We start from the raw sequence: 22,558 nt of genomic DNA, 5'->3' as shown, positions 1-22,558 counted from the left end.
AAGCCCAGGGTGTTTCCTCTCATTCATGTATGCAGAATGAGGGGCTTCTCTTCTTCACAATTAAGCGTGCTGTGCAACGGTCGATAAGGATCCGGTGCCCTGCCTTTCAGCCTGCAACGTAGCCCTGTGTATGTACACAGACTCTGTTCTGTGGCCTTTTAGCTATTCTTGGAGCCAGAATACTGTGAAATCAGAACTTATTATTTATGGGAGGCACTTTCGGTAAGAGAAGAGGAAGTTTGCCATGTACTCTTTCTTGGATTGAGGCAGTGATATAAAGTTCAAATCCTGAAGGTGTGACCTTCCAACCTGAAACACATTAAACAGGTCTATATAGAAATATTTGTGATGTGCTTAGCGATTGTGGTGCAAAATTGTTGGTTTTTGTGGATCTTCATTATTCAAGATGACAAGCACGACGCCACTGATGGCAATATTAGCATGAGAGTTAAAAGTTTGGAAGCTGATCTGTTTAAGAGTGTACAAATGAGAATGTGAGAGAGCTGGACACCAAAAAGGAATAAACATATTGATGAAAGAAGTTCTAAGTCATTAGTTTATTCTAAAATAAATCTTGGACACAAGTTAAGTGCACACGTTTTAATAATCAAAGTCATTCTGGATTAATTTTCTCTTTAAAAGCTGAAGTGAGAGATCCTCATGTTATTAAATAGGGTGTTAAAGTGAAACTTGAATCAAATTATCAGTCATCATGAACTTATTTTGTAGAACCTTTGCCACTTTCCTTCAGTTGCTGCTATTGCTTGTCTGGGGTTTTTTAGACATTTAAAGTGGCCCACACCATTGTGTATGGGACAAAGTTTCAATTTCTGATGGCCAAATAATTACATTTCTGTATTGGCTTCATAACTGCTCTATATAGTTTAATAATTGCTCTGTATAGTGGCAAAGATAAATAAACACATCAAGGAGTTGCACAATCTGATTATGTATGGGACAAAATTGCTCTTTTACAATATCAGATTTTTTTCTTTGGGGGGCATGAAGGCTTAGTGGTAAGCATGTAATACTTACCACTTGAGGGATTTGATTAAAATATCTCAAATAATGCAAGGATTGTTTAAATCAACATTAAATCGAGGTGATTTTTAAATATATTGCATAAGAGTAGTAGACCTCTCAGATGAGCTGAGAATACAAGGCTGATTTACACTGTGCCACACATTCAGCCACGAGGCTGCCGTGTATATACTAGATGATATGATATGAACATAAACATTGATAAACTGCTGCTCTCATTACAAGAGTGAACATGCAGTGCTCGACAGAAGCTCGGGAACCGTCACCGTTACGTGCACACGTCAGTGAAGGGCGTGCATCAGAACTCCCCCATAGGCTCTCAGTAGTGTGCGCGCAGATCCCCAGGCGGGCGCTGGAGCTCCTCGGGGCTGAGGTTAGAGAGTCTGAGGCTTCCTCTGTACGCCGCGCTCCCCGCGATGAGTCAGTATCAGATTACAGGTTCACACGCTCGCGCGCAGACCGCCCGTCGCCCCGACCAATTGCCCCATTCACGGCAGAGCCGGAGACGGCCGTCCCCCCTGATTGGCTGATCCGCTCCGGGGCTAAAGGAAACCAACGGAACTTTCCCACGGCCTGCACGTGCTGACAGGCGGCCGGCCTCCTCCCTGCCGCCGCCTGGGCAAAACGCCGGTGGAACATGGGGAAGGGCGGGGTTCTCAGGGCTAAGATTCACTCTAATTGGTTCTTCGTCGAAATTATGCAAATTACTAAGGCGTGTTTAGAGTGCAGTTTCGGCGAACTGATCTCCTCCGAACGCGAAGGCGCACACTGATTGGCTCTGCTTGGCAACTAGACCCGCCCCTCGCGGCGTGCTGTGGCGTTGAAATGACACCGTGGGAAAGCCTAGCTGTTCAAACGGACGAAAACCGCAGCAGATTTACCTGATACAGCACGGACAAGTCGCACACTCACTCAGAGCTTCAAAATGAAGAGAAATCACGACTTCAGCTCCTCTGACAGCGAGCTTGATGAGAATATTGAAGTGGAGAAGGAGAGCGCCGACGAGAACCTGTAAGTCACCATTTAGCTACACAGAAAATAAAAGCATCTATCAAATAAGTTATATCCCCTATCCGCTATTCCCTATCCCTAGCCCCTATCCGCTATTCCCTATCCCTATCCCCTATCCCTATCCGCTATTCCCTATCTCCTATTCCTATCCGCTATCCCCTATCCCCTATCCGCTATCCGCTATCCCCTATCCCTATCCCAGCTATTGCCTCAGTCAGGATTTATATTCATTTATACACGTGTAGTCTTTAAAGATAGTGTAAATGATAATTATTTGACTGTTAAAGGGTTATTCCGGTGATAAAATGTTTCACAAATTGATGACTGTTGTTTTTTTTTTATATATATATATTTATTTCAGAGGCATGAGCTCTCCTCTCGGATCCGTTTCCCCTTCTACAACATCCCAAGTACAAGCAAGAAAACGTCGCCGAGGGGTGAGCAATCTCCTACAACACCCATTAAAGAATCTGAAATGTAGATTATTATGTAATATAAGCATTAGGCTAAATATAATAATAATAATAATAATAATAATAACAACAACAACAAAAACAATAATAATAATTATAACAATAATAATAATTATTATTATGATTATTATTATCATTCTATTTAGCCTGATGTATAATAAATAATAATAGTAATAATAATAAAAACAATAATAAAATCAATAATAATAATAATTATTATTATTGTTATTATTATATTTAGCCTAATGTATAATAATAATTATATTATTATCATTATCATCACCATCATCATCATTATTATTATTATTATTATTATTATTATCGTTGTTGTTGTTGTAAATTAATGGTGGTTTGAATGTATTTGCACAGATCATTGAAAAGCGGCGTAGAGATCGCATCAATAACAGCCTGTCTGAACTGCGTCGACTTGTTCCCAGCGCTTTTGAGAAACAGGTAAGAGAGCAACAGCTCCTTAGTAAATGTAATAATTGAGTAATTATCTTTTAACATGTCTATCAGTGTCTAATTTGTATCTATACAGAAAATAGTGAAGTTAAAAGGCTCCTGCCTTTCCCCCCCTCTAGGGCTCAGCTAAACTGGAAAAAGCTGAGATTTTGCAGATGACTGTGGATCATTTGAAGATGCTTCATGCAGCTGGTGGCAAAGGTAACACGCTGTTTTCCATATTGTATTCAAGTTTTAGCAAACTGGGCAGCTTGTGAGTACTGTGTGTATTATACACCCTCAGAAATAGAAGGTACAAAACTGTACTATATCTTGTTGCTGGGGTGGTACTATGGAGCATACACCTTTTGTAACTTTAGTATGTCTTTTACCTAGAAAGGTGCATGTAGTGTAGCTTTTCCTTTCTTCTAAAAAGTAATTACGGTAATTAAAGGTACATTATATCAACATTTCCAGCATATGAAAGGTATAAAAGATAGCTATAGTGAAAGGCAGGCCTACAGGTTAGTTTTCTGAGAATGTATGGAGTTTATATAATGTGAGTTTATATACAAAATAGCTCATATTTATTCTCACTGAGCTTAAGTATACAGGTTTAACTGCTATAAAACCACAACCAGGGATGTAATTATATATAACAGCAACAGCATGAACCAAAGCAAAAAAAAAAATCATGTCTCTCTCTTTCATCTCTAATCCACTCAGGTTACTTTGACGCTCATGCTTTGGCAATGGATTATCGTGGCTTGGGCTTCCGCGAGTGTCTGGCTGAGACAGCCCGATACCTGAGCATCATCGAGGGCCTGGACAACACCGACCCACTCCGCATTCGCTTGGTGTCCCACTTGAGCAGCTATGCCACCCAGAGAGAGGCTCACACAGGTCTGGGGCATCTAGCCTGGGGCTCGGCGTTCAGCACCCCTCACCTGGCACATCACCTGCTCTTACCACAGCATCAGCAAGGGGCATCGGTATCACGCAAGCCTAGCAGTCCTCCATCATCATCCTCATCATCGCCCTCCTCTTCACCATCAGTACCCTCCTCAGAGCCTCATGGCTGCAGCAGGTTGACTGTCACAGCGATCAGCGAGGCAGGACAGAGCAGGCCGATCAGGGTACCCCCTGCAACAGGCACCATTCCCCCAGGGCTCACAGCAGCGTCCGCATCCAAGCTTTCTCCTCCACTTCTCACGTCCCTGTCCAGCCTCTCGGCTTTCCCCTTCCCTCTGAGTGCTTTTCCTCTGCTCTCACCCAGCTCACTGAGTCATGCCACCCCCTCCAGCAGCCTGGGAAAGCCGTATCGTCCATGGAGCATGGAGATCGGTGCTTTCTGAACTTTTTTTCAGACCAGAAAGACTTTGAAGAACGATGGGAGTTTGCTGGTCAGGACTCAACAAAGTGGAAAGACAACCCAGGACTAATGTACCAGAGAATTAGTTGTGTATATGATTGTGTGTGTGTGTGTGTGTGTGTGTGTGTGTGTGTGTCTGTGTGTGTGTGTGTGTGTGTGTGTGTGTGTGTGTGTTTTTACAGAATTGAATTTCCCTCAAATTTGAGTTAATCAGGGATAGGTTCTGCTGGTAGCCAGGTTAACGTCTTAAGGTTTCTGTCATTAACTTCTGAAACTGTTTTTTTCTTCTTTTTTTTTTTTTCTTTTTTAATAAAACAGGGTGCTGTGCTGGTACAATACCCTGCCTGGATACTGAAGGAAAGATAGGTCTTTTGATGAAATGGTTGTTTTGGGGCTGAGGTACTGATACATTTAACTAGTTGGCACAGAGCGTAAAAACTAGAACCAAGTTTTTATTATAATGAAAAGTAATAAGTAATATCAGTGTGTAGTTCCAAATGAGAGGCAGAATATTGTCCACCCCATGTCTCGATATTTCAATTAACATCCATATTTCGAATCGTCATGTCTCAAGGGTGAAATATAAAGCGATTATTGTACTCCCTCACACATTTTGGCAAGATACCATTTTTTCGTATTATGTTTGTATTCGACTTTGTATTTCTACAAAGTTTAAGAGCTATGCAATCGATCAGTTGTTTTACAAGATTACAAGATCTCTATGGTTTTAGATCTGCAGCTTACTTTTGTATAAATACATACAGTAAAAGCTATGCAACAGAGCCTTTATCGCAAAAGATTACTTTCTTTTTCTTTTGTGACTTGCAACATTTTTTTCCCCCACATCTATTTATATTAAATATCTTGAACTGTGGTAGCCAGGTTTTGGGGTTCAGTTGCTGTTAAACCCCTTCTTTAATCATGACAGCTTTTAACACTGTTTCAGAATGGACAATCTCTCAAAAAGTCACTAAATAAATAATGAAAAATATAATTTGTGTGTTTTAGTCATGCTTCATTGCGTAATAAAAAACACAACAACACATGCAGCACATATTCACTCATCAGTAGCCAAACTCGATGATCTCTGTGATTAAATTATTACAAGTTGTCCCAGAAAGATGATTTTGGGAAATATTTTTATATTTATGCTTCACTGTGACATTTTTGATTCCTTGGTGAGAAGAAAGAAAGTAAGAAAACAACTCAATGTACTATTTTTCTGTTCGTTGGCTCACATTTTTCTCTGAAAATATTTTTAGCAACTCAAGGCTGTGTGACCACATGACAATACAGGCATAAAAATCCTTGGATAGAAAACACTGAAGTCCAGATTGTACTGCAACTCTGTTTTATCTTGCCCTGATGTTTAAAATACTAATATAATCTTCTTTTTTTGTCTCCATGTGAAATGCATCAGTGCCAAATTTTATGACTGAACCTGGTAAGTTAAGAGGCAATTATATTATTGAATAGGTTTTTTTTTTTCTTTTAAAATTCAGCATCCAGTTTGAAAATATTGAGATGAAAAGAGAATTACCACTAAATATAGTCAGGAAAGATATCTAGTGGTGGCAGAATGGGTGAGTGACTGACAAAGAGAGAGAGAGAGAGAGAGAGAGAGAGAGATATCAGCCATCCTCAGGGCCTCTGTGGCCTCTCTATGTGTTCAGGAAGCCATTAACAGCCAGGGGATATCCTGGACAATTGCTGGCCTTGCTGGCTCCGAGTGCGTGGGAAGGAGAGCGTGAGTGAAAGAAAGAGCAGAGAGAAATGAAGGACTGAGTAGATGAAGGAGAGAGAAAGATAGGGAGAGAGGAAGGGGATGTATGTAGGCCCTGGAGCCTTTGCAGCAGCACACACAGCTCCTGGAGTGTCGAGCTCCCACGCTACTGCAAGCTCTATGCAACATCCAGCCAGGGCCATAAAACAGATTCTCCTCCTACACACACCATGATGCCAAGATGCACTTTTACTCCCTCAATCTATTCATCTTTTTTCTTTCTGCCCTCTCTCTCCATCTCATCTCCTGCCACACAACACACTATTGTCTCATACATATTCATGAAGCCATAAGTCTCACAAGAGACACCAGTGATATTGAGTCAGAATAAAAGCAGTGGTTGTGGCACGCAATTCATCAAACTGCCGCAGTGACTTGTTATGAAGTCTTTTGTCGACACCTGCTGGTGATGCACGGTATAACACAGTCAAATTTACAGGTAGGGCTTGACTGTTTAACAGTCAAGTATTGTTTAATTTCAGTTTTATTTCTGTTTACTGTTAAACATTATGTATTTGGGACAATATGAGTCTTATATATCTCCTGGACACCTACACTGTAAAAAGTCATATGTAGTATCTCCTTAAAAAAGCGAGGCAACAATATTACACTCTACACTCACCATCCGCATTATTACGAACACCTGTACACCTGCACATTCCTGCAGTTATCATAAAAGACAATCATGTGGACGCAGTGCAATGCAAAAGATCATGCAGCTACAGATTAAGAACTTCAGTTAATGTTCACATCAAACATCAGAATGAAATAAAAATGTGATCTCTGTGATTTTAATTGTGGCAGATAGGCTGGTTTGAGTATTTCATAAACTGCTGATCTCCTGCGATTTTCACACACAACAGTCACTAGAGTTTACACAGAATGGTTTGAAAAAACAAAAACACCCTGTGAGCAGAGGGTCTGCAGGCTGAAACACCTTGACAGGAAGCCTATTGCAACTCAAATAAGCACTTTTACAGCCGTGGTGAGCCTAAAAGCATCTCAGAATGCTAGTGGATGGGTTAAAACAGCAGAAGACCATATCAGATTCCATTAAAAAAAAAAATTATCTAATCTTCAACTGTACAGGTGCATTTTGAGTCATTTTCTTACCTCCCATTATTCTTTTAAGCAGTAGTAAATGTGTCAGTGTTCCTTCTGAATAATCATCTCAATGAGATGGCTCAGATAAATACATCACTCTTTGTATGCGTGTTACTTCCATACTCAAGATATCGTCTCCAAATATTAATGAATTAATAAGTAATTTGTATATAGTAGATAATGTACTAAAGTATTACTGTGTCCTCTTTAGAAGTAAGTGTGTCCTTCCTTAGAATTATGTTAATAACTGGAGCATTACTGTATCGTTCCCTATGAGGAAATGATGATCTGGAACAATATTGAAACACATGAGAACTCATGATATTACTGATAGCTATTGTTTCTACGATATATATATATACACACACTGTATAATTATTGCTTTATTCATAATGATAATTATTGCTTTATTCATAATGAAAATGCCAAACCATTACTGTATTATTACTTACTGATTAATTACCCAGTATTCACTAGTGGGTTTTAGTAGTGGATTAGGTGTTAATATAGCACTACTCAGTCCTACCTGCTTAGTCCCTCCTAATGGTGGCGATATGAAGAGAGAGACTGGCAAGGGAACGACTGTTTATAGCTGCTATAATGTAAGTGACAACATGAACGTACTTTTTCTCATGGATGCCCCACAACATTAAATGTAACTGTAAATGGATAAAAAGTGCAACAGGTGGAATAAAATAAAACACATCGGGTGAGCTATTACAGAAAAATAATCAACGCCACTCTGTCTTGGATTATTTTCCCATAATCCAATTATTTCCTATAATTTCATTTTCATAATGAAAAAAAAGTTCTTCGTAGAAAAGTACACAAAAATTACAAAGTAGAAAGAAAGCAAACAGCCGCAGACACATTCCGTCATTCACAGAACCCCAAACCTTTATTCACCACAGCTTGCTCACATCGATACATGTGTTAAGGGAAGAAAGCACATGAACAGGAGAAAGGATGCAGAAGGAAGGTCTGTGACACAGGGATGTCTTAAATCCCCTGCTCACACAAGAGCACTGACACACTCCCTGTGTTCCACCCATGTCTCTTTGGACACATACACACACTTACACACGGGCACACATACTTCGCTATGGATGATATGTGAGGTCACCTTCATTCTCCATCGTGCCTCTGGTGTCCATCAGTAAGGATGTGCTACCTCCAGACATTCAGCAGTCTCTGGTAGGCCTCTATGGCTACAACTTTAGTTTCTCTCTGGCATGCTTTGATTAGAATGAGAGAACCATAAACGAACCACTACAGAATGGAAAACTGTGAGATCGACTGTACATGGGTGGCACCGAAGTGGCGATGAGGCACAGATGTCACATCACATAATCAAGTATGGTAACTGAAGATTTAGCAAGCTCCTCCTGAGCAGGATGTCATCTTTGCTAAATCCCAGGTGCATTTATTCATGGTGTGTATGTATGTATGAATGTTGGTATGACTTATATATTGGTGTGTGTGTGTGTGTCCATATATAGTGTGTGTGGTGATCTAACTCTCATGAGAATCAGTAATATGTGTGCGATGTGATGCGACTAAATATGTTCTTCACACCCACATACACACACATAAAAACATGGCCATTTGGGGTTGAAGAGGTGAAACTGCTAAATATCAGCTAGCCAGCAAATTCACAAACACCAAAGCCTGTTACAAGAGAAACTGCAGCAGATTGGAGAGATACAGAGAGAAGAAAGGAATACATCCATTGATATATAGAGAGAAAACTATAAAATGGCACAATGCAATACTTTTGTCGCCTCATATATATAAAACAAAAAAGGAAGTATTTACAAAAAAAAGAAAAATCAATACCCACTTTGACTTGTTTCATTTTGAATCGAGCAAAAACATTCTTGTTTAGGGAGCAGTAGGGAGCAGTAGTTTCATTAATTTTTTCACTTTTTTTTTGCGAGGGGAAGATGGGATAGGCATGTGCTGTTGGTGCAGACTGGGGTTTGTCCTTCTCCCTCAGGTTAGGAAGTGGGACGCGGGGTGGAGTGTGTGTGTGTATGTGTATGAGACTCTTTCTCTACGTGGGACTGGGTAATAGGGAGGGAGGGTCTCGGACTTGGTCAGGTGGGTGATGGGGGGGCATATTAGAACTGGAGATCTTCGTCTCCGCTCATCTCATCCCGCAGTTCCTTGTTCCTGCGTACCACCTGGGCATGTCTCTCCTGTACACACACAGAACCACAAATAAACATGACGCTTTACAATGTAATCCATGTGTCATGTTTTTTCCCCCTTTCCAATTCCCTCTGTGCTATAAAAGGAAAAATCTAGTAAAAGTTATTTATAGAGACAGTTCTTTAAGCATTTTCGGTTTGAGCCATAATGAGCTGCATTTCACACCACTAATGTTTACAATATGTGTTGCAGCGTGGGGAAACCTTTCAAACGATGGACTTTGGGCATTTTCTTCTATATATCATTCTGAAAACTACATATTACCCTGAAATGAAACGTGCTGAATTATGTTTATCTCAACCAGAAGTAAAGTTTCAACAGTTTAAAGTGTGGTTACCTGGAATTAGAAGATTTCATTCCAGTTGTGCTGAAAGACAGCAACACACTAACTGTCTAAAAGTGTCATTTTTGCTGCTGCATTTGTTTAACTGCCTCCGTGTAGAAAGAAAATAAAATGATTTCTAATTTAGTAGTTTCAGAACTACACACCCTGAATTCAGTATTCGTGAATAAGCAGTTATCGAGTTCATTTCATTGTTGTGCATTGTTTCAACTGAAATGCAATGAAGATTACTGCATTATTTGAAGTAAAGCGATGATGTGGCCCAGTGGCTTAATGGACATTGGCTAGTTCCAATTCTTTAGGGCAGTGGTAGCTCAGTGCTTAAGGTGTTGGTATTAAGGTGTTGTTCTACAGCCCAGTAGGTCATGAGTTAAACCCCAGCACTGCCAAGCTGCCACTGTTGGGCCATTGAGCAAGGCCCTTAATTGCTCAGATGTATGAATGAGAAAAGTCTGGATAAGAGCGTCTGCCAAATACCATAAATGTAAGGTAATTGTGTGCTTAGGGTTTATGTCTGTGTGTGTGTGTCTGTGTGCTTTACGTTCAGCTCTGCCACCTTTGAAGCACAGCTGAGCTGATTACATTTCATAGTGACTTCCATGAAAACAATGCACTGAAGGTTTTATTATGCAAGAAGTAAAACATGACAGAGGGTATAGGAAAGTACGATGTGGGGTTGTGATGTGGCCTGACACTGAAGTTGATTATTTTCCAATAACAGCACGTCCTGAAATGTTTTATTCCGCTTACACCACAGTAATTTGTCAATGATTACAATTTTTTAACTTATTAATGAGAATCAGGTCATACTTTTTGTAATAATTATTTTGTAGTCACCTTTTGTACAGTTTATAGTAATATTTAATATTTCTGTTATCACTTAATTTACAACAGTTGTTCCCACACCAGTTTCTCTTTTTTTTGTCTTTCTTAATGTTAATAAGACAAAAAAAAAAACACAGCTTGTCACTGTGTTACTGACAAACCACAATAGCACAAATATCCTCTGTTGTGGTGAAAAACTTACTGACTGTTGCAAAGCACTAACACCAGAGACTTCTTCCATAAATTTTGTTAAATAAGAACACATTTTTTATCTGTTTCATCTGTTCATAAGACTTAATCTATCTTGCAAGTCCCTGTTATTACTTTAAGTTGTTACTATAGAAATGATAACGTATTAGAATGAGTACATTAATATAAACCTGTGATTTCAATTAAAGCCTGAACTACTGTCAGAGCTGCTGTTATAGAAAAGTAATCAACACCTTCTTACCAATTAGATTTAAGAAATTAACAGTGCTGTGGTATATACTGTATATATTCGTTTCATCTTGGCATGTTTTATATATGTCACTTTTAAAAAGCAGTGTCATGTCCAATCCTGCTTCCCCTTGACATCCATGTTCATAATATTAGTGTTGGTTTGACGAAAAAAGTCGAAGCAAAAAGACAACTTAAATGATGATATTGGTACAACCTAAATCGTTTTAATTGAGGTTGGTGGGTTGCTTGTGGGTCAATAATTTTGTGGCTTATGACAGCTGGACACAGAATTAGACCTAAGCGGTTTAACATGTTCCCCTGCAACCTCTAGATAAATTTGAAACCCTACTAGAAATATATGATTCCAACATGCCTCTAGCTCCTTCTACTGAAAGCCTACTGCAGTTCAAATAACTTTTTGAAATTGAATTTAGTTCAAATAAATTCAACTCCTCATCATATTCTGGAAAGCATGTCGTTTTCCTTACTGAAGGAAATCCTCACCTTCTCCTGTAGGCGCTCCAGCATAGCTGTGAGCAGAGCCTCGCGGTTCTTGGTGATGTGATCCATCTTCATGGTAAGTTTCTCCTCTGCCATCTTGCTGAAGTTGCTGTTTTCCTCCATGGCCTTGAGCAGCACATCACGCTCGTGCTCACGCTTCTCAGCCAGAGCCTTTAGCACCTGAGCCTCCTGAGACTGCGGACAGAAAGAGAAGAGTAAAAATGGAGGGGGATGGGGAGAAGGAGAAGAACCAAGAAAGATCATATAGACAAATTAAATGTGAAGAAAATTGAATGATACTTGGCTACTCAATTCCTAGCAGAAAAATCTGATCAATAACCAAGAAAGCAAAAATAGTCAATGACTTAGCAGAAACTGCTAGAACAAATGATTCAATGATGGTTCGTATAAATCAATACAAATTTTAAGTCCAGAATGCAGCACCGGATATTCCCATTTTCACACATAAAAAAAAAGCAATTTTCAGAATAAAAACTGATGAAGCAGATGTGTCACTGACTTTCCTTCGGTCCTCAGCTGCCTCCAGCTTCTTCTGAATGTCTTCCAGAGAAACATCCCTCTTCTTGGGGGGAGAGGTGACGCTGTAGCCCTCAGATGTAGGGGATGGTGGTTTCAGGATCACTTCGAAGGCTTGTCCAGAGGCTCGCTTATTAATGGGTTTGACTTTCATGTCTGAGCACAGACAAGGCACAGTGATACAGATGGATAACAAGTGGTTCAACATACAGTATGTATCCATTAAACAACACTATAAAGCAATCTAATGTAGCTTCCAGACATTTATTGACCTCGAAAAAACGTTAATGTCTCCCCAATGTTTCTTGATGGCATGTAACCCCCGAGCTATACATGTTAAAATGTCTCATCTACCAATTTACTGTAAATGCTAGCTGATAACACACAATTTACATAACTTTTTCATTTCCTACCTTCAAACTCGCCCATCATCTTGTTCCGGGCCTCTGGGTACAAGCAGGAGCAGATGAGGGAGACAAGGGACAGCTCCTTCATCTTCTCTTTGTAAGCTGCAGCAAAACACACCACATCAAATAAGCCCTTGGCCCAGATCTGTTATCTCTTTATATCAGCATATCATAATATATGCAAAATGGGTATTCATTTTCAATTGGGACGGAAAACAGCATCACAGCAGGCTCTCAGAGGGCTGAATTAGCAGCTGCATTGTTTTTAATTATGTGCACAGTTTTTATAGCTGAGGAAGAGGCTTGATGTCTTCAAAAGGTCCTGGATTTCAAACAAGCATATTCCCCATAGGCTTCCTCCTCCTTCCTTGGATGTATGTTAAATTATTTATTTACTCAGCAGGCGTCCAACTAAATGACTCCACTGCGATTTTTTTTTAAAGATTCGATTGTGCAAGTTGGCAGGATGATAACCTACATAATGACTCTTTGTAGTTCATGGGTTTTGCTGAGTTGTTAGAAATTGTGTGGGGCTGTGTAGGATGATACTGATATCACACATTACAGGAGTTCTGCATCGTCCATGCAGATGAGTATCAGCTGATAAATCTGTCCTCTGACGTGTTTAGTTTGGATTTTTTTTTCAATCCAACCCTATTTTCCCTTCACACTGGTGTCCCAGCACAATGTCTCATTGCTCCAGCCTTTTCCAGGACTCTCCTGCACACTCTTATCACCACGATAATCCAACACAATGAACAAACAGAGGTCAGAAGCAACAAAGACAGGGGAGGCACCCCGTTGGGATTAACGGCCACAGGCAGGCGAATGGAAGCTGTCTGCTTTTGGTGGTGTGCGAGCTCTAATTTGTAATTATCAAAGTGAACCATTTGAATGAGCAGAGCAGTGGTGGGGGTTTGGTGGCAGGATACTAAGCATGCATACTGAGCATTCAGACACGTCAAGTCACCATCCCTCTTTACACGTCTCAGTCCGGATGAAAGGAGAAGGATTGGCAGTTCAATGGAGCGTTTAATTTAGGTCTTCTGATAAGGAGGTCAAAAAGGGAACTCCAGACAGGCGCAATGTCTGTGCTCTGTAAAATCTGTTATAATTACTGAGTGTCACTTAGTGTATTTCAAGAGAACAAACAGCGAATCATCAGAGACCACACCCATACCCCTGACCACTGGGTCATAACTGCACAAAGTATTTTTTTTATATTAATGAAAGAATAAGATCAAATAAGTGCAGATATGAGATATGAGAGATCAGTAATCGTGCACTAAGACTTTAATAAATAATGCATTTGGATTTAGTTCCATCTACAAAGTGACATCAAGAGCATAATGTCAACATTGAAAGAGTGACCACAAAAGCCATACCAGTAAGAAAATGGCTGTCTTTGTGTGGCAGGTTTGATAATGAATTAGCTTGGCCAGTCTAGCAATCAATAATCTGACCCTCCCCACATACACCCTATGTCCTGCAGACATAAAACCATTATGAAAGGAAGGAAGGATCATACTGTTTTATAGTTCCTGTGGCACTATAAACACAGATTGAGCATAAACATTAGTGGCGCATGTTATAAAAGCTTGTGAAACACAGCAGCTAAACCCAAAAGGCTAATATGTCAAACAAAAATTTGGACAGACATATTGGTGTCTATGCATTTATAACCATCAAACAATGCAGGGTGCTTGTGCATTTGTGTCCCTGAAATAATCGTGCTTAATTGCATGCTTGGATTAGATTTCTTACACCTAACGTGAGCTATAGAATCGAAATGGAATCAAAACTGGATTTATGAATATAGAACACTGAGACAGACTCTTGGAATTTCTGAGTAACCCAATTTCGTGCATGTTATTTCCAAAAGATTCATTTTTATAGCACACTAAGGAGTGTCTTTACCATATTATTAAAGTTGCATCAATGCAAAATGAATGGACGCATAATCAGCTTCATAACTGACCTAAAGTTCCTAATACATAGTGGATCTGATCAAAATACCTATTAATAATAATTTAATATTAATCATTTATTAATATTAATTTCATTGAATATGAATTATTAATAACCATTTAAATCAATATATGATCCATTAAATCTGCATGAAATGCAGCCTCTTAGAGATGTGATTTGTGGTCATATTTCAGTGATGGCAGCTGTCACCCTGTGCCACCCATGTAGAATACATAAACAATGTTTTTAATAATACATCAATCATCAACGTTATTTCAAAAATAAATTACGATGTGTCGTGATTAAAACCCTAAAATAAAATCTAGGGATTTCTAGGATGTTACAGATGAAAGTGCTTTCATCAGCTGTGCAGGAGAAGCAAGAAGCCCTCTGCAATTTCTTTTTTTACAACCTCTACATTTATTACAGTATTACGCTGCAGCTACTCTCTAGACACCTTTGTGTGGTGGATTATTATAATATTATTATTGTTATTCACTTCCATGTCATCAGTTCTGGAAGCAGAAAGATGCGTGGAAATTATATATACCTCTAACTAATTAGATCTACCCACATGCTTATAAATATTACAGCAACTGTTTGGCACGTCCTGTCTCATTAATTGAAATTTATGCATAAACCTGAAAAAAAAAACTTTCCTGTTGTATTTCATGATAAATATGACACAAAAGAAACACATTAGGAGAATAGATACTTTTACTATGAAAGTCCAAATGGTGGGTAGACTTCATTTTCTGTAAAGTAGTATTTCACTTTTTAAATAAAATCAAATCAAATCATTGTTGCATTATTGACTCATTTCAGTGCAGTGCGGTCACAGTGACATTTTTTTTTTTTTAAAACAAAGCAAGGGACTCACCATCTCCTTTAATTTTGTTTATAGATCTCTAGTATGTTGCTTTGGGGTGAGTTGTCACTTTATAGCTACGCTTTGTGGTTCCCAATCATCATATTTTATTGTTTTAGGTGTCGTGAGATGAAAACCAATCTAGCGAGCAGGCCCACAGCCTCAGCATCCACCCATCATGACTCAATGATACCAGCGTCTGATCCGCCCCACTCCTCTCGCCCAAATCTATACAAGCAATAAAACATGTCTAAGGATGAAACAACTTCAGGCCACCTTTCCATGACATTCTTCTCTGATAGCATGCATGAATCCCTCTATCCACCCTTTAATCATGGCTCCTGACAGCAAAAAATCCATGCACATGAATAGAAAAGAACTGCTCATGAATAAATCCCTTACATCGCCAACATCTTGTAATTTTGCAGGCCTGTGCTTTAATAAAAATAAAAGCCAGATGCCAGCACTAATGTCATTTCACAAATGCTGCAACGTCTAATAAAAACCAGGGCTATGTGACCAAATAAATATGATGTAGTCAGTAACAAAATGTCGGCGTGGCTCCACAAATTCGCCATGTCGGGGATTAAGAAGCGACAGGATGAGAATTCGGTTCTGACAGCATCGCACCCGGTTTAATCGCTTTGAGAAAAGAGTGGGTGGATAAAAACACAACCGAGGAACATGTATAGGTTTCTGAGAGTCCGCTGTCCGTTATTGTGCTGCTGAAGTCGATCCTAAACAGAGAGCGTGATCTTGGGTGGGGTCCCTTCTGCATCATGCTGGAGAAAGAAGCCTGTGATGGGCAGGTGCAGCACCATCCAGCCCGGCATTTAACGCATTTTAACACACACTAATAATCGCAAATAATAACGACAGCACGCATTAAGCATATTTTCAGAAATCAGTTACAGTATTGACGCAAGTGATGCACAAAAGATCCAGGTGACATCCCCAAACATTCATCAGCATAATCAAATGAATTAGAAATATGTAGGTTAAGCGTATTATTAATTCCCTCCCTCGATATTATTATAGTAGGCTACAGTATGGTGCTGTTTCGGATGAAGCTCATGCAGGCGGGGATTTTGTGCATCATGGGTGTCGTCTCTCCTGTGAAGCATCTCATACATCATTAACCTCATAAAGATAAAACTGGTTTCAAAAGCAGCCAGATGAACTTACCGACTGCGGTTTTTGCCATGGCTGCGGTTGTCGTTGTTGTTAGTAGAGAGGATCTGTAGTTCCGGACGGTGTGGAGAAACGGGACTGTTCTGTAAGGCACTGAGTCAGCAGAACGGCGCTCTGAGGCGGAGGAGAGAAGAGACCGACAGCTCGAAACTATTAACGCACGGCCGCGCGCTCCCGGTACCCTGGGCGCGCGCTTCAATATGGTACGCCAAATAGTCCATAAACACTCAAACGCTCCAGGCCTTATTTTTCAACCTGAATACGTATGAATTTATTCGCAAACTAATGTCAAATGCATTTACACACGCTGAGTTTTATTTTCTTTCTGTCGAGTTTGACAGAAGAATGTTTTATGACAGTCTGCGAGGTAAAAATACTCAATTTGTCAGTTGAGGATGATGGGTTTGAGGAGAGCGATAAACGGGTGTTTAAACAAAAAGTTCCCCTCTCGGGCATGTTTTTGTTTCAGCTATATTCGTGCACACCTAAAAGGTTTTCATGCCGTATTGGACTGTAAATTGCTGATGCATGGTACGCTGGGTAACACTACTAAAAGTACTACAGTTTTAAAATGTTTTTAAACGTTTAAATGAATTTACTGAATAAAAATAGTTTTTGAAAAGAACATTGTTTTGATTGCGTTTTGATTTGTAATGTTATTCTAAAGTAGTATTGCAATATTATTAATGGTAGATTTATATACTATACTACCTATATATTATAAAATTATGTAATATCATAATTAGTAATTATTATAAATAGTGATAATTAGCATTATGCAGCAATACAGGTTTTACAGTCAAATATAGTAAAATAAAATACAGTACAAACATACCAAATTACTAAATACAGTAAAGTGCTGTTTTGTAGTTATATAGTTTCATTGCAGTTATAGTTTTGTTCTGTATACTGGAAATTGTATTACAGTGAAATTACTATAAATTAAAATACAGCAACTTGCTGGCAACTGTGCTGCCAGTAACTTACTGTAAATATACAAGGAAATTTTTTACAGTGCAGGTGTATGAAAACTGTAAGAGGTTTCCCCCAACTTCACCCATTCTTTATTTATGGACACAGGCAAAATCCTGCACAGTTTTTCTCAACCTTTTCACTATTCACAAATGAGAAAAGAATATTATCAGGTGGTGACCAGATTTTTGAAAGTGGCATGGCAACTGTTGCTAAAAGAAATTATTTGCAATGTGAATGTACCATTAACACTGGTCGTCAAATATGAACCATGTGGCTTTCCACAGTGAAAGGCTGCCGCACTCGCCCCTGCTCTAGCATGCAGGAGAATTCTATATAAGACGCCAAAAATGTCTTCTCCATCGTCTGTTTTCTGGCTATCATGGATGTACACACGAACATTAAACTAGTATAATATAACTCCTTGTTAATAAACAAATGAAATCGCTCGATCTGTAGGCCTAACATGAATAATAAAAGAAGCGGTGTCTGTAGTATGAATAATAAAAGCTGTAGTGTCTGAACTAAACAGCTGATGATAAATGTTTTTATCTAGCTGGTGTACAGCCAGAGCCATACACTAACAGTCAAAAAGTACACACGTTCATATTAACATATGCATTGATATAGCCTACAGTAACACAATGAATTATGCAGTGATAAAAAAAAATTTAAAAAAAAAGAAAAGAAAGAAATGAAAATAATTCCAAGAATGTTATATTTTGAAGCTTCGTACACTCTTGGCATCCTCTCAGCCAGCTTCATGAGGGAGCTTCACCCAGGAGGCTTTTCAAACAGGCCAAGCTCCTTTTGACTTGTTTAATTAAATCAAAACCACATTTTGATTCAGAAATGATTGTACAATGCACAGGCATGAACATTAACATATTTTTTAAAACATACTTTTTACATTGGTCTCAGAAACAAACTTTAACTATAAACCAAAATGTCTTTATGACAATGTAATGTATATATTCAAACTGTGTGTATGTTACATATCAGTAAAACCTACTTGAAAGAATATAGTTTTATACATTATATAGCATTAAATTTCTAATATAATGTGGCTGACACAAGCACTCCTGAGATCAAGTTGGGGCCTGGGGACCAGCGGGGGTCTGTGAAGTTTAGCCAGGGGGTTTATGATGTCTATTTATTTATTTATTTGTTTGTTTATTTATTTATTTATTTATTTTACAGTGGTGGAAATCACACTAAGCATCACTACTTAAAAACGTCTTCTCATCATTATTATTATTATTATTATTATTATTATTATTATTATTATTATTATTATTATTGCTACAGTTAATAGGGTCCATAGCTGCAAAAAGGAGCCCTGCTCTAAACTGCAGTTTTATTTCTAACCATAAGATGGTAGTAGTAGCCTTACACATACTATACTCAATATCTGAATAACAACACCCCCAGGGCAGTTTATTTTCTGCTTTTACAGTTTCACTTAGTGTTGAAGTTGTGTCCCACCATTCAATCTCACCAAAACCCTACCCAACCCCCAAAAAAGACACCAACTGGCATCAATTACACAAGTTGCCCCCTCATCACAACTACAGTTGTCCAGCAGACAAGATGATGCACAGACAAATACACTGTTAGACATATAGACCAACAAACAGTTATATACACATACAGATATAGAACATTTTTACGCTATCAATCTTTATTATAAGGTTTTAACTATGGTAGTTGACAGTAATTAAACTGTAGTCTACTTATAAAACCTGTTAACACATTATGTTTATCTAACTAAACAGATCATTAATACATGCAATGACTTCCTTAATCATTTTCTTGCTTGATTGGTACATGTAGAATAACATCTCTCAGGCAAGAAATGTAAATGAAGAGCACCTATCAAAAAAATAAATAAATAAATAAATCCAAAACATGTATGTATCCAAACTGAATTCAAAGAAGAGGTGTATTGTTTAGACTCAATTAGTACATTTCAAAGAATATCAGACATTTCAGTATATTCTACAATATACTTTGTTTGAACCAGTATAATACATTAAATGTGTTTTACAGTTCAGTACTGTAGCAGAATAGTATCATACTGTATCATTAACTTATAGGCACTTAAAGCATTTACCTGATGCAACATCCATCCATCCATCCATCCATCCATCCATTTTCTCTACCGCTTACAGGGCTGAAGCAACATCTCTTATGTGTTGCGGGAGACTGGAGCCTATCCCAGGGAACTTGGGGCATGAGGTGTGGGACACCCTGGACAGGGGCCACCTCCTCGCAGGGCTGAAGCAACATTTCATCTGGCAATTTTTACATTTTTCATTTCTTCCAATATTTGGCATTCTAATTTTTGATTAAAAAGCATAGCTTCAGTTATTTTAATCAAGCAGGGTAAGTACAACAAGTATAAACTGGGGTAAAACTAAGCAATACTAGGTAATGTTAGTCTAACTAGCCATATAGATTACTTTCTACTTGTTCCTCTAATTTCTAATCTTCTTGTGTGCATAAATATTCATTAGATCATTTGCATATACCCTCGCTCCAGCTAATTGGGTGAGGTGGATGTGCATTAGGGGCGGAGTTTAAAAAACCAAAACCTTGTGGACTGTTACATGTCTTGCTCTTGGAGTGATCTTTATTGGTTGACCACTCCTGGGGAGGGTATCAATGGTCTTGAATGGTCAGTCCACAGTCAAACAGATAGAGGCCAAACTCTTTAGAGATGGTTTTGTAACCTTTTCCAGCCTGATGAGCATCAACAACTCTTTTTCTGATGTCCTCAGAAATCTACTTTGTTCGTGCCATGATACAAACATGTGTTGTGAAGATAGGATTTTGATATAGTCCTGTTCTTTAAATAAAACAGGGTGCTCACTCACACCTACTTCTCATTGAATTCTCTTGAATCTCATTGATTGAAAACACTTGCCTCCAAATTTACATTCACATTAACTGCTAATCCTAGAGGTTCACATACTTTTACTACTCACAGATATGTAATATTGGATCATTTTCCTCAATAAATAAATGACCAAGTATAAAAGTTTTGTCTCATTTGTTTGATTGGCTTCTCTTTAAGGATGCTCTGCTGTTGGTAAGTCAGACCATTTTATGCCACTGGACTGCATTGTCAACATTTAGGACTTCTGAAAATCTGATGATGTTTTACTTCACATTTATGCATATGTATAGAAAATTGTAAAGGGTTCACAAACTTTCAGGCACCACTGTATTACTTGCTAACATTGATTTCTGCTGTTTTTAATCATCCTCATTATCAGCTTAGATATTGCTTTTATTTAATCTACACACCTTGGTGGATTTGATTAAAACCTGAATGAGGCAGAAAAAAAATACATCTATAAAATCCAATTCTAGAAATTACAATCCAGTCCAGTGGCATAAAATGGTCCGACTTACCAACAGCAGAGCATCCTTAAGCAATCTCAGATGAGAACACTACACACCACCATGGCCACATTACTGTGTGCAGCTGTGTGAGAGCTCGTATGCCGTGGAGTGTAAAAGGAGAACGCATGCTGGCTCAGATTGCAGCTGCATGGTATACCTTTATCAGCAAGCAAAGTGCATGCAGCTCCTTTATTTCTTTCCCTTCAGTGCCAAAGAGACATTATTTACATATATTTGAATATAGTGAAGCTATATAACAAAGCCGTCATACTACTCTATAAGAGAATGACTGTTTTACCCTGTGGGTGAAATCTGAGGTGGTCACAGATGGAACATTTGCATTGTTGGAGTTCATATCCAAAGACGAAATGGTTTATGACACTAGAGCAGGGCTTGCTGGAGTCAATGCTTGACTGAGGAGCTCATGAAGAATGTCATTCTGAAACTCAATTTATCTTCATATTTGTTATCATCTTGTGAAATAATTTCAGAATTCTTTGCTTTAACAACAAACCAATGGCAAATAGTGAACGAATTCAAGCTATTCAGTCAGATACAGCGCCAGATGGCTTGCTGACACAATTAGATAATATAGTAATGATTATTTTTTTAGATTCAGCATTAAAAGCATTAGGTTTTTCCACCTACCATTTGTTGATTAAGAATATTACAACTATACTTCTCAGGGAATTATTATTATTATTTTAATGTTATAATGAGATGTTTTTCTAACCATTAAGTCATTATATGAGAAATTAGTAGTAAATGTGATCTTCTAAATAATTATTTTCAAATTGCTATCCTGTGTATTTTTACATATCCAGTAAGTCCATGTCCTAATTCAACTCAGCGCTTATTTTGAGATCCTTCCTGAGCTGTGTGTGAGAGCCAAGGAATTCAGTAATGGGCTCTGGACCACTGCTGTTAATAAATGGGGGAACTAGTCTGTTAGACATTTCCCTATTGCTAGTGTATATTAGCTTAGGCTAATTTGGGACAACACAATTATTAATGTATTGTATTCCCAATTTATTATAATTAATTGAACTTATAAGCCATCAACTTCAGAGAGGTGCTGAGGTTATATTTTTAGCTTGTTGTATCTTTTAAAGTTTGCATTACCGCATGTAGATTTTGCTGTGAATGGCGTGAATGGCTGCTAACATTTCACAGTGCTGCCATTTTGCTCTGCTTAATGAGCTTGCACAATCAGGCTTCAACTTTGACTCAAAATAAAATGTCATTAACGGCTGGGCAATTAAGGTGTTCTCCTGCCTGAAGTCATCCAGAGCTCTCTTTGAGGATTCCATACAAGGATGAGTAGTTTCATCCCTATCTATATTTCTTAATGAGGATGGGAACTCTTTTAATAACTATAGATATATTTGACAACTTGAAGACAAACTAAACAATTATTTATATTCTTCAGGTTCGCAGTTCTGGACATTGAACAAAACCTTTTGTGGGGTTTATTTTAGTTGTGTTTCACTGTCTAGTTTATATTTGTATCTTTTCTTTTTGTCTTCACTTAAGTGTCTTTTTCATTTTAAGTGTATAATTGAATTGAAGGGCTCACTACTACATTTTATTGTGCAAATATACTTAATAACTCTTCACTTTGTCAAACATTGCTTGTGACTTTGACTTCTGCCATATAA

At 38.4% G+C, this 22,558-nt stretch overlaps 2 protein-coding genes across 2 annotated transcripts; one reads left to right on the top strand and one right to left on the bottom strand.

Annotated features, from left to right (window-relative positions):
- The first annotated feature begins 1,405 nt into the window (after positions 1–1,405).
- hey1 (hes-related family bHLH transcription factor with YRPW motif 1) lies at positions 1,406–5,335 on the top strand. The gene is made up of 5 exons (XM_017453958.3): positions 1,406–2,052; positions 2,414–2,489; positions 2,895–2,978; positions 3,110–3,191; positions 3,696–5,335. Exons 1-5 carry the CDS (start codon positions 1,967–1,969, stop codon positions 4,322–4,324), a joined length of 957 nt encoding a protein of 318 aa, XP_017309447.1. The 5' UTR covers positions 1,406–1,966; the 3' UTR covers positions 4,325–5,335.
- A 2,768-nt stretch (positions 5,336–8,103) lies between these two features.
- stmn2b (stathmin 2b) lies at positions 8,104–16,693 on the bottom strand. Its single transcript, XM_017453960.3, has 5 exons — positions 16,515–16,693; positions 12,500–12,595; positions 12,070–12,242; positions 11,553–11,744; positions 8,104–9,426 (listed from the first exon to the last, which is right to left on the bottom strand). Exons 1-5 carry the CDS (start codon positions 16,531–16,533, stop codon positions 9,349–9,351), a joined length of 558 nt encoding a protein of 185 aa, XP_017309449.1. The 5' UTR covers positions 16,534–16,693; the 3' UTR covers positions 8,104–9,348.
- Between the last annotated feature and the right edge of the window lie 5,865 nt (positions 16,694–22,558).

The sequence above is a fragment of the Ictalurus punctatus genome, chromosome 24 (assembly GCF_001660625.3).
Source record: "Ictalurus punctatus breed USDA103 chromosome 24, Coco_2.0, whole genome shotgun sequence".
In the NCBI taxonomy this organism is placed as follows: domain Eukaryota; kingdom Metazoa; phylum Chordata; class Actinopteri; order Siluriformes; family Ictaluridae; genus Ictalurus; species Ictalurus punctatus.
Note: the sequence above shows the minus strand (reverse complement) of the source record. Positions and strands in the feature narration are given on the sequence as shown.

Bases quoted from the DNA above. Each gene is read 5' to 3' on its own strand.
- hey1 (XM_017453958.3), top strand. From the start codon at position 1,967: ATGAAGAGAAATCACGACTTCAGCTCCTCTGACAGCGAGCTTGATGAG. The intron at 2,053-2,413 runs GTAAGTCACCAT...TATTTATTTCAG, and splicing joins GAGAGCGCCGACGAGAACCT to AGGCATGAGCTCTCCTCTCG. The intron at 2,979-3,109 runs GTAAGAGAGCAA...CCCCCCCTCTAG, and splicing joins CCAGCGCTTTTGAGAAACAG to GGCTCAGCTAAACTGGAAAA.
- stmn2b (XM_017453960.3), bottom strand. The intron at 11,745-12,069 runs GTCAGTGACACA...TTCTGTCCGCAG, and splicing joins CAGCTGAGGACCGAAGGAAA to TCTCAGGAGGCTCAGGTGCT. The intron at 9,427-11,552 runs GTGAGGATTTCC...GTGTGTGTACAG, and splicing joins TGGAGCGCCTACAGGAGAAG to GAGAGACATGCCCAGGTGGT.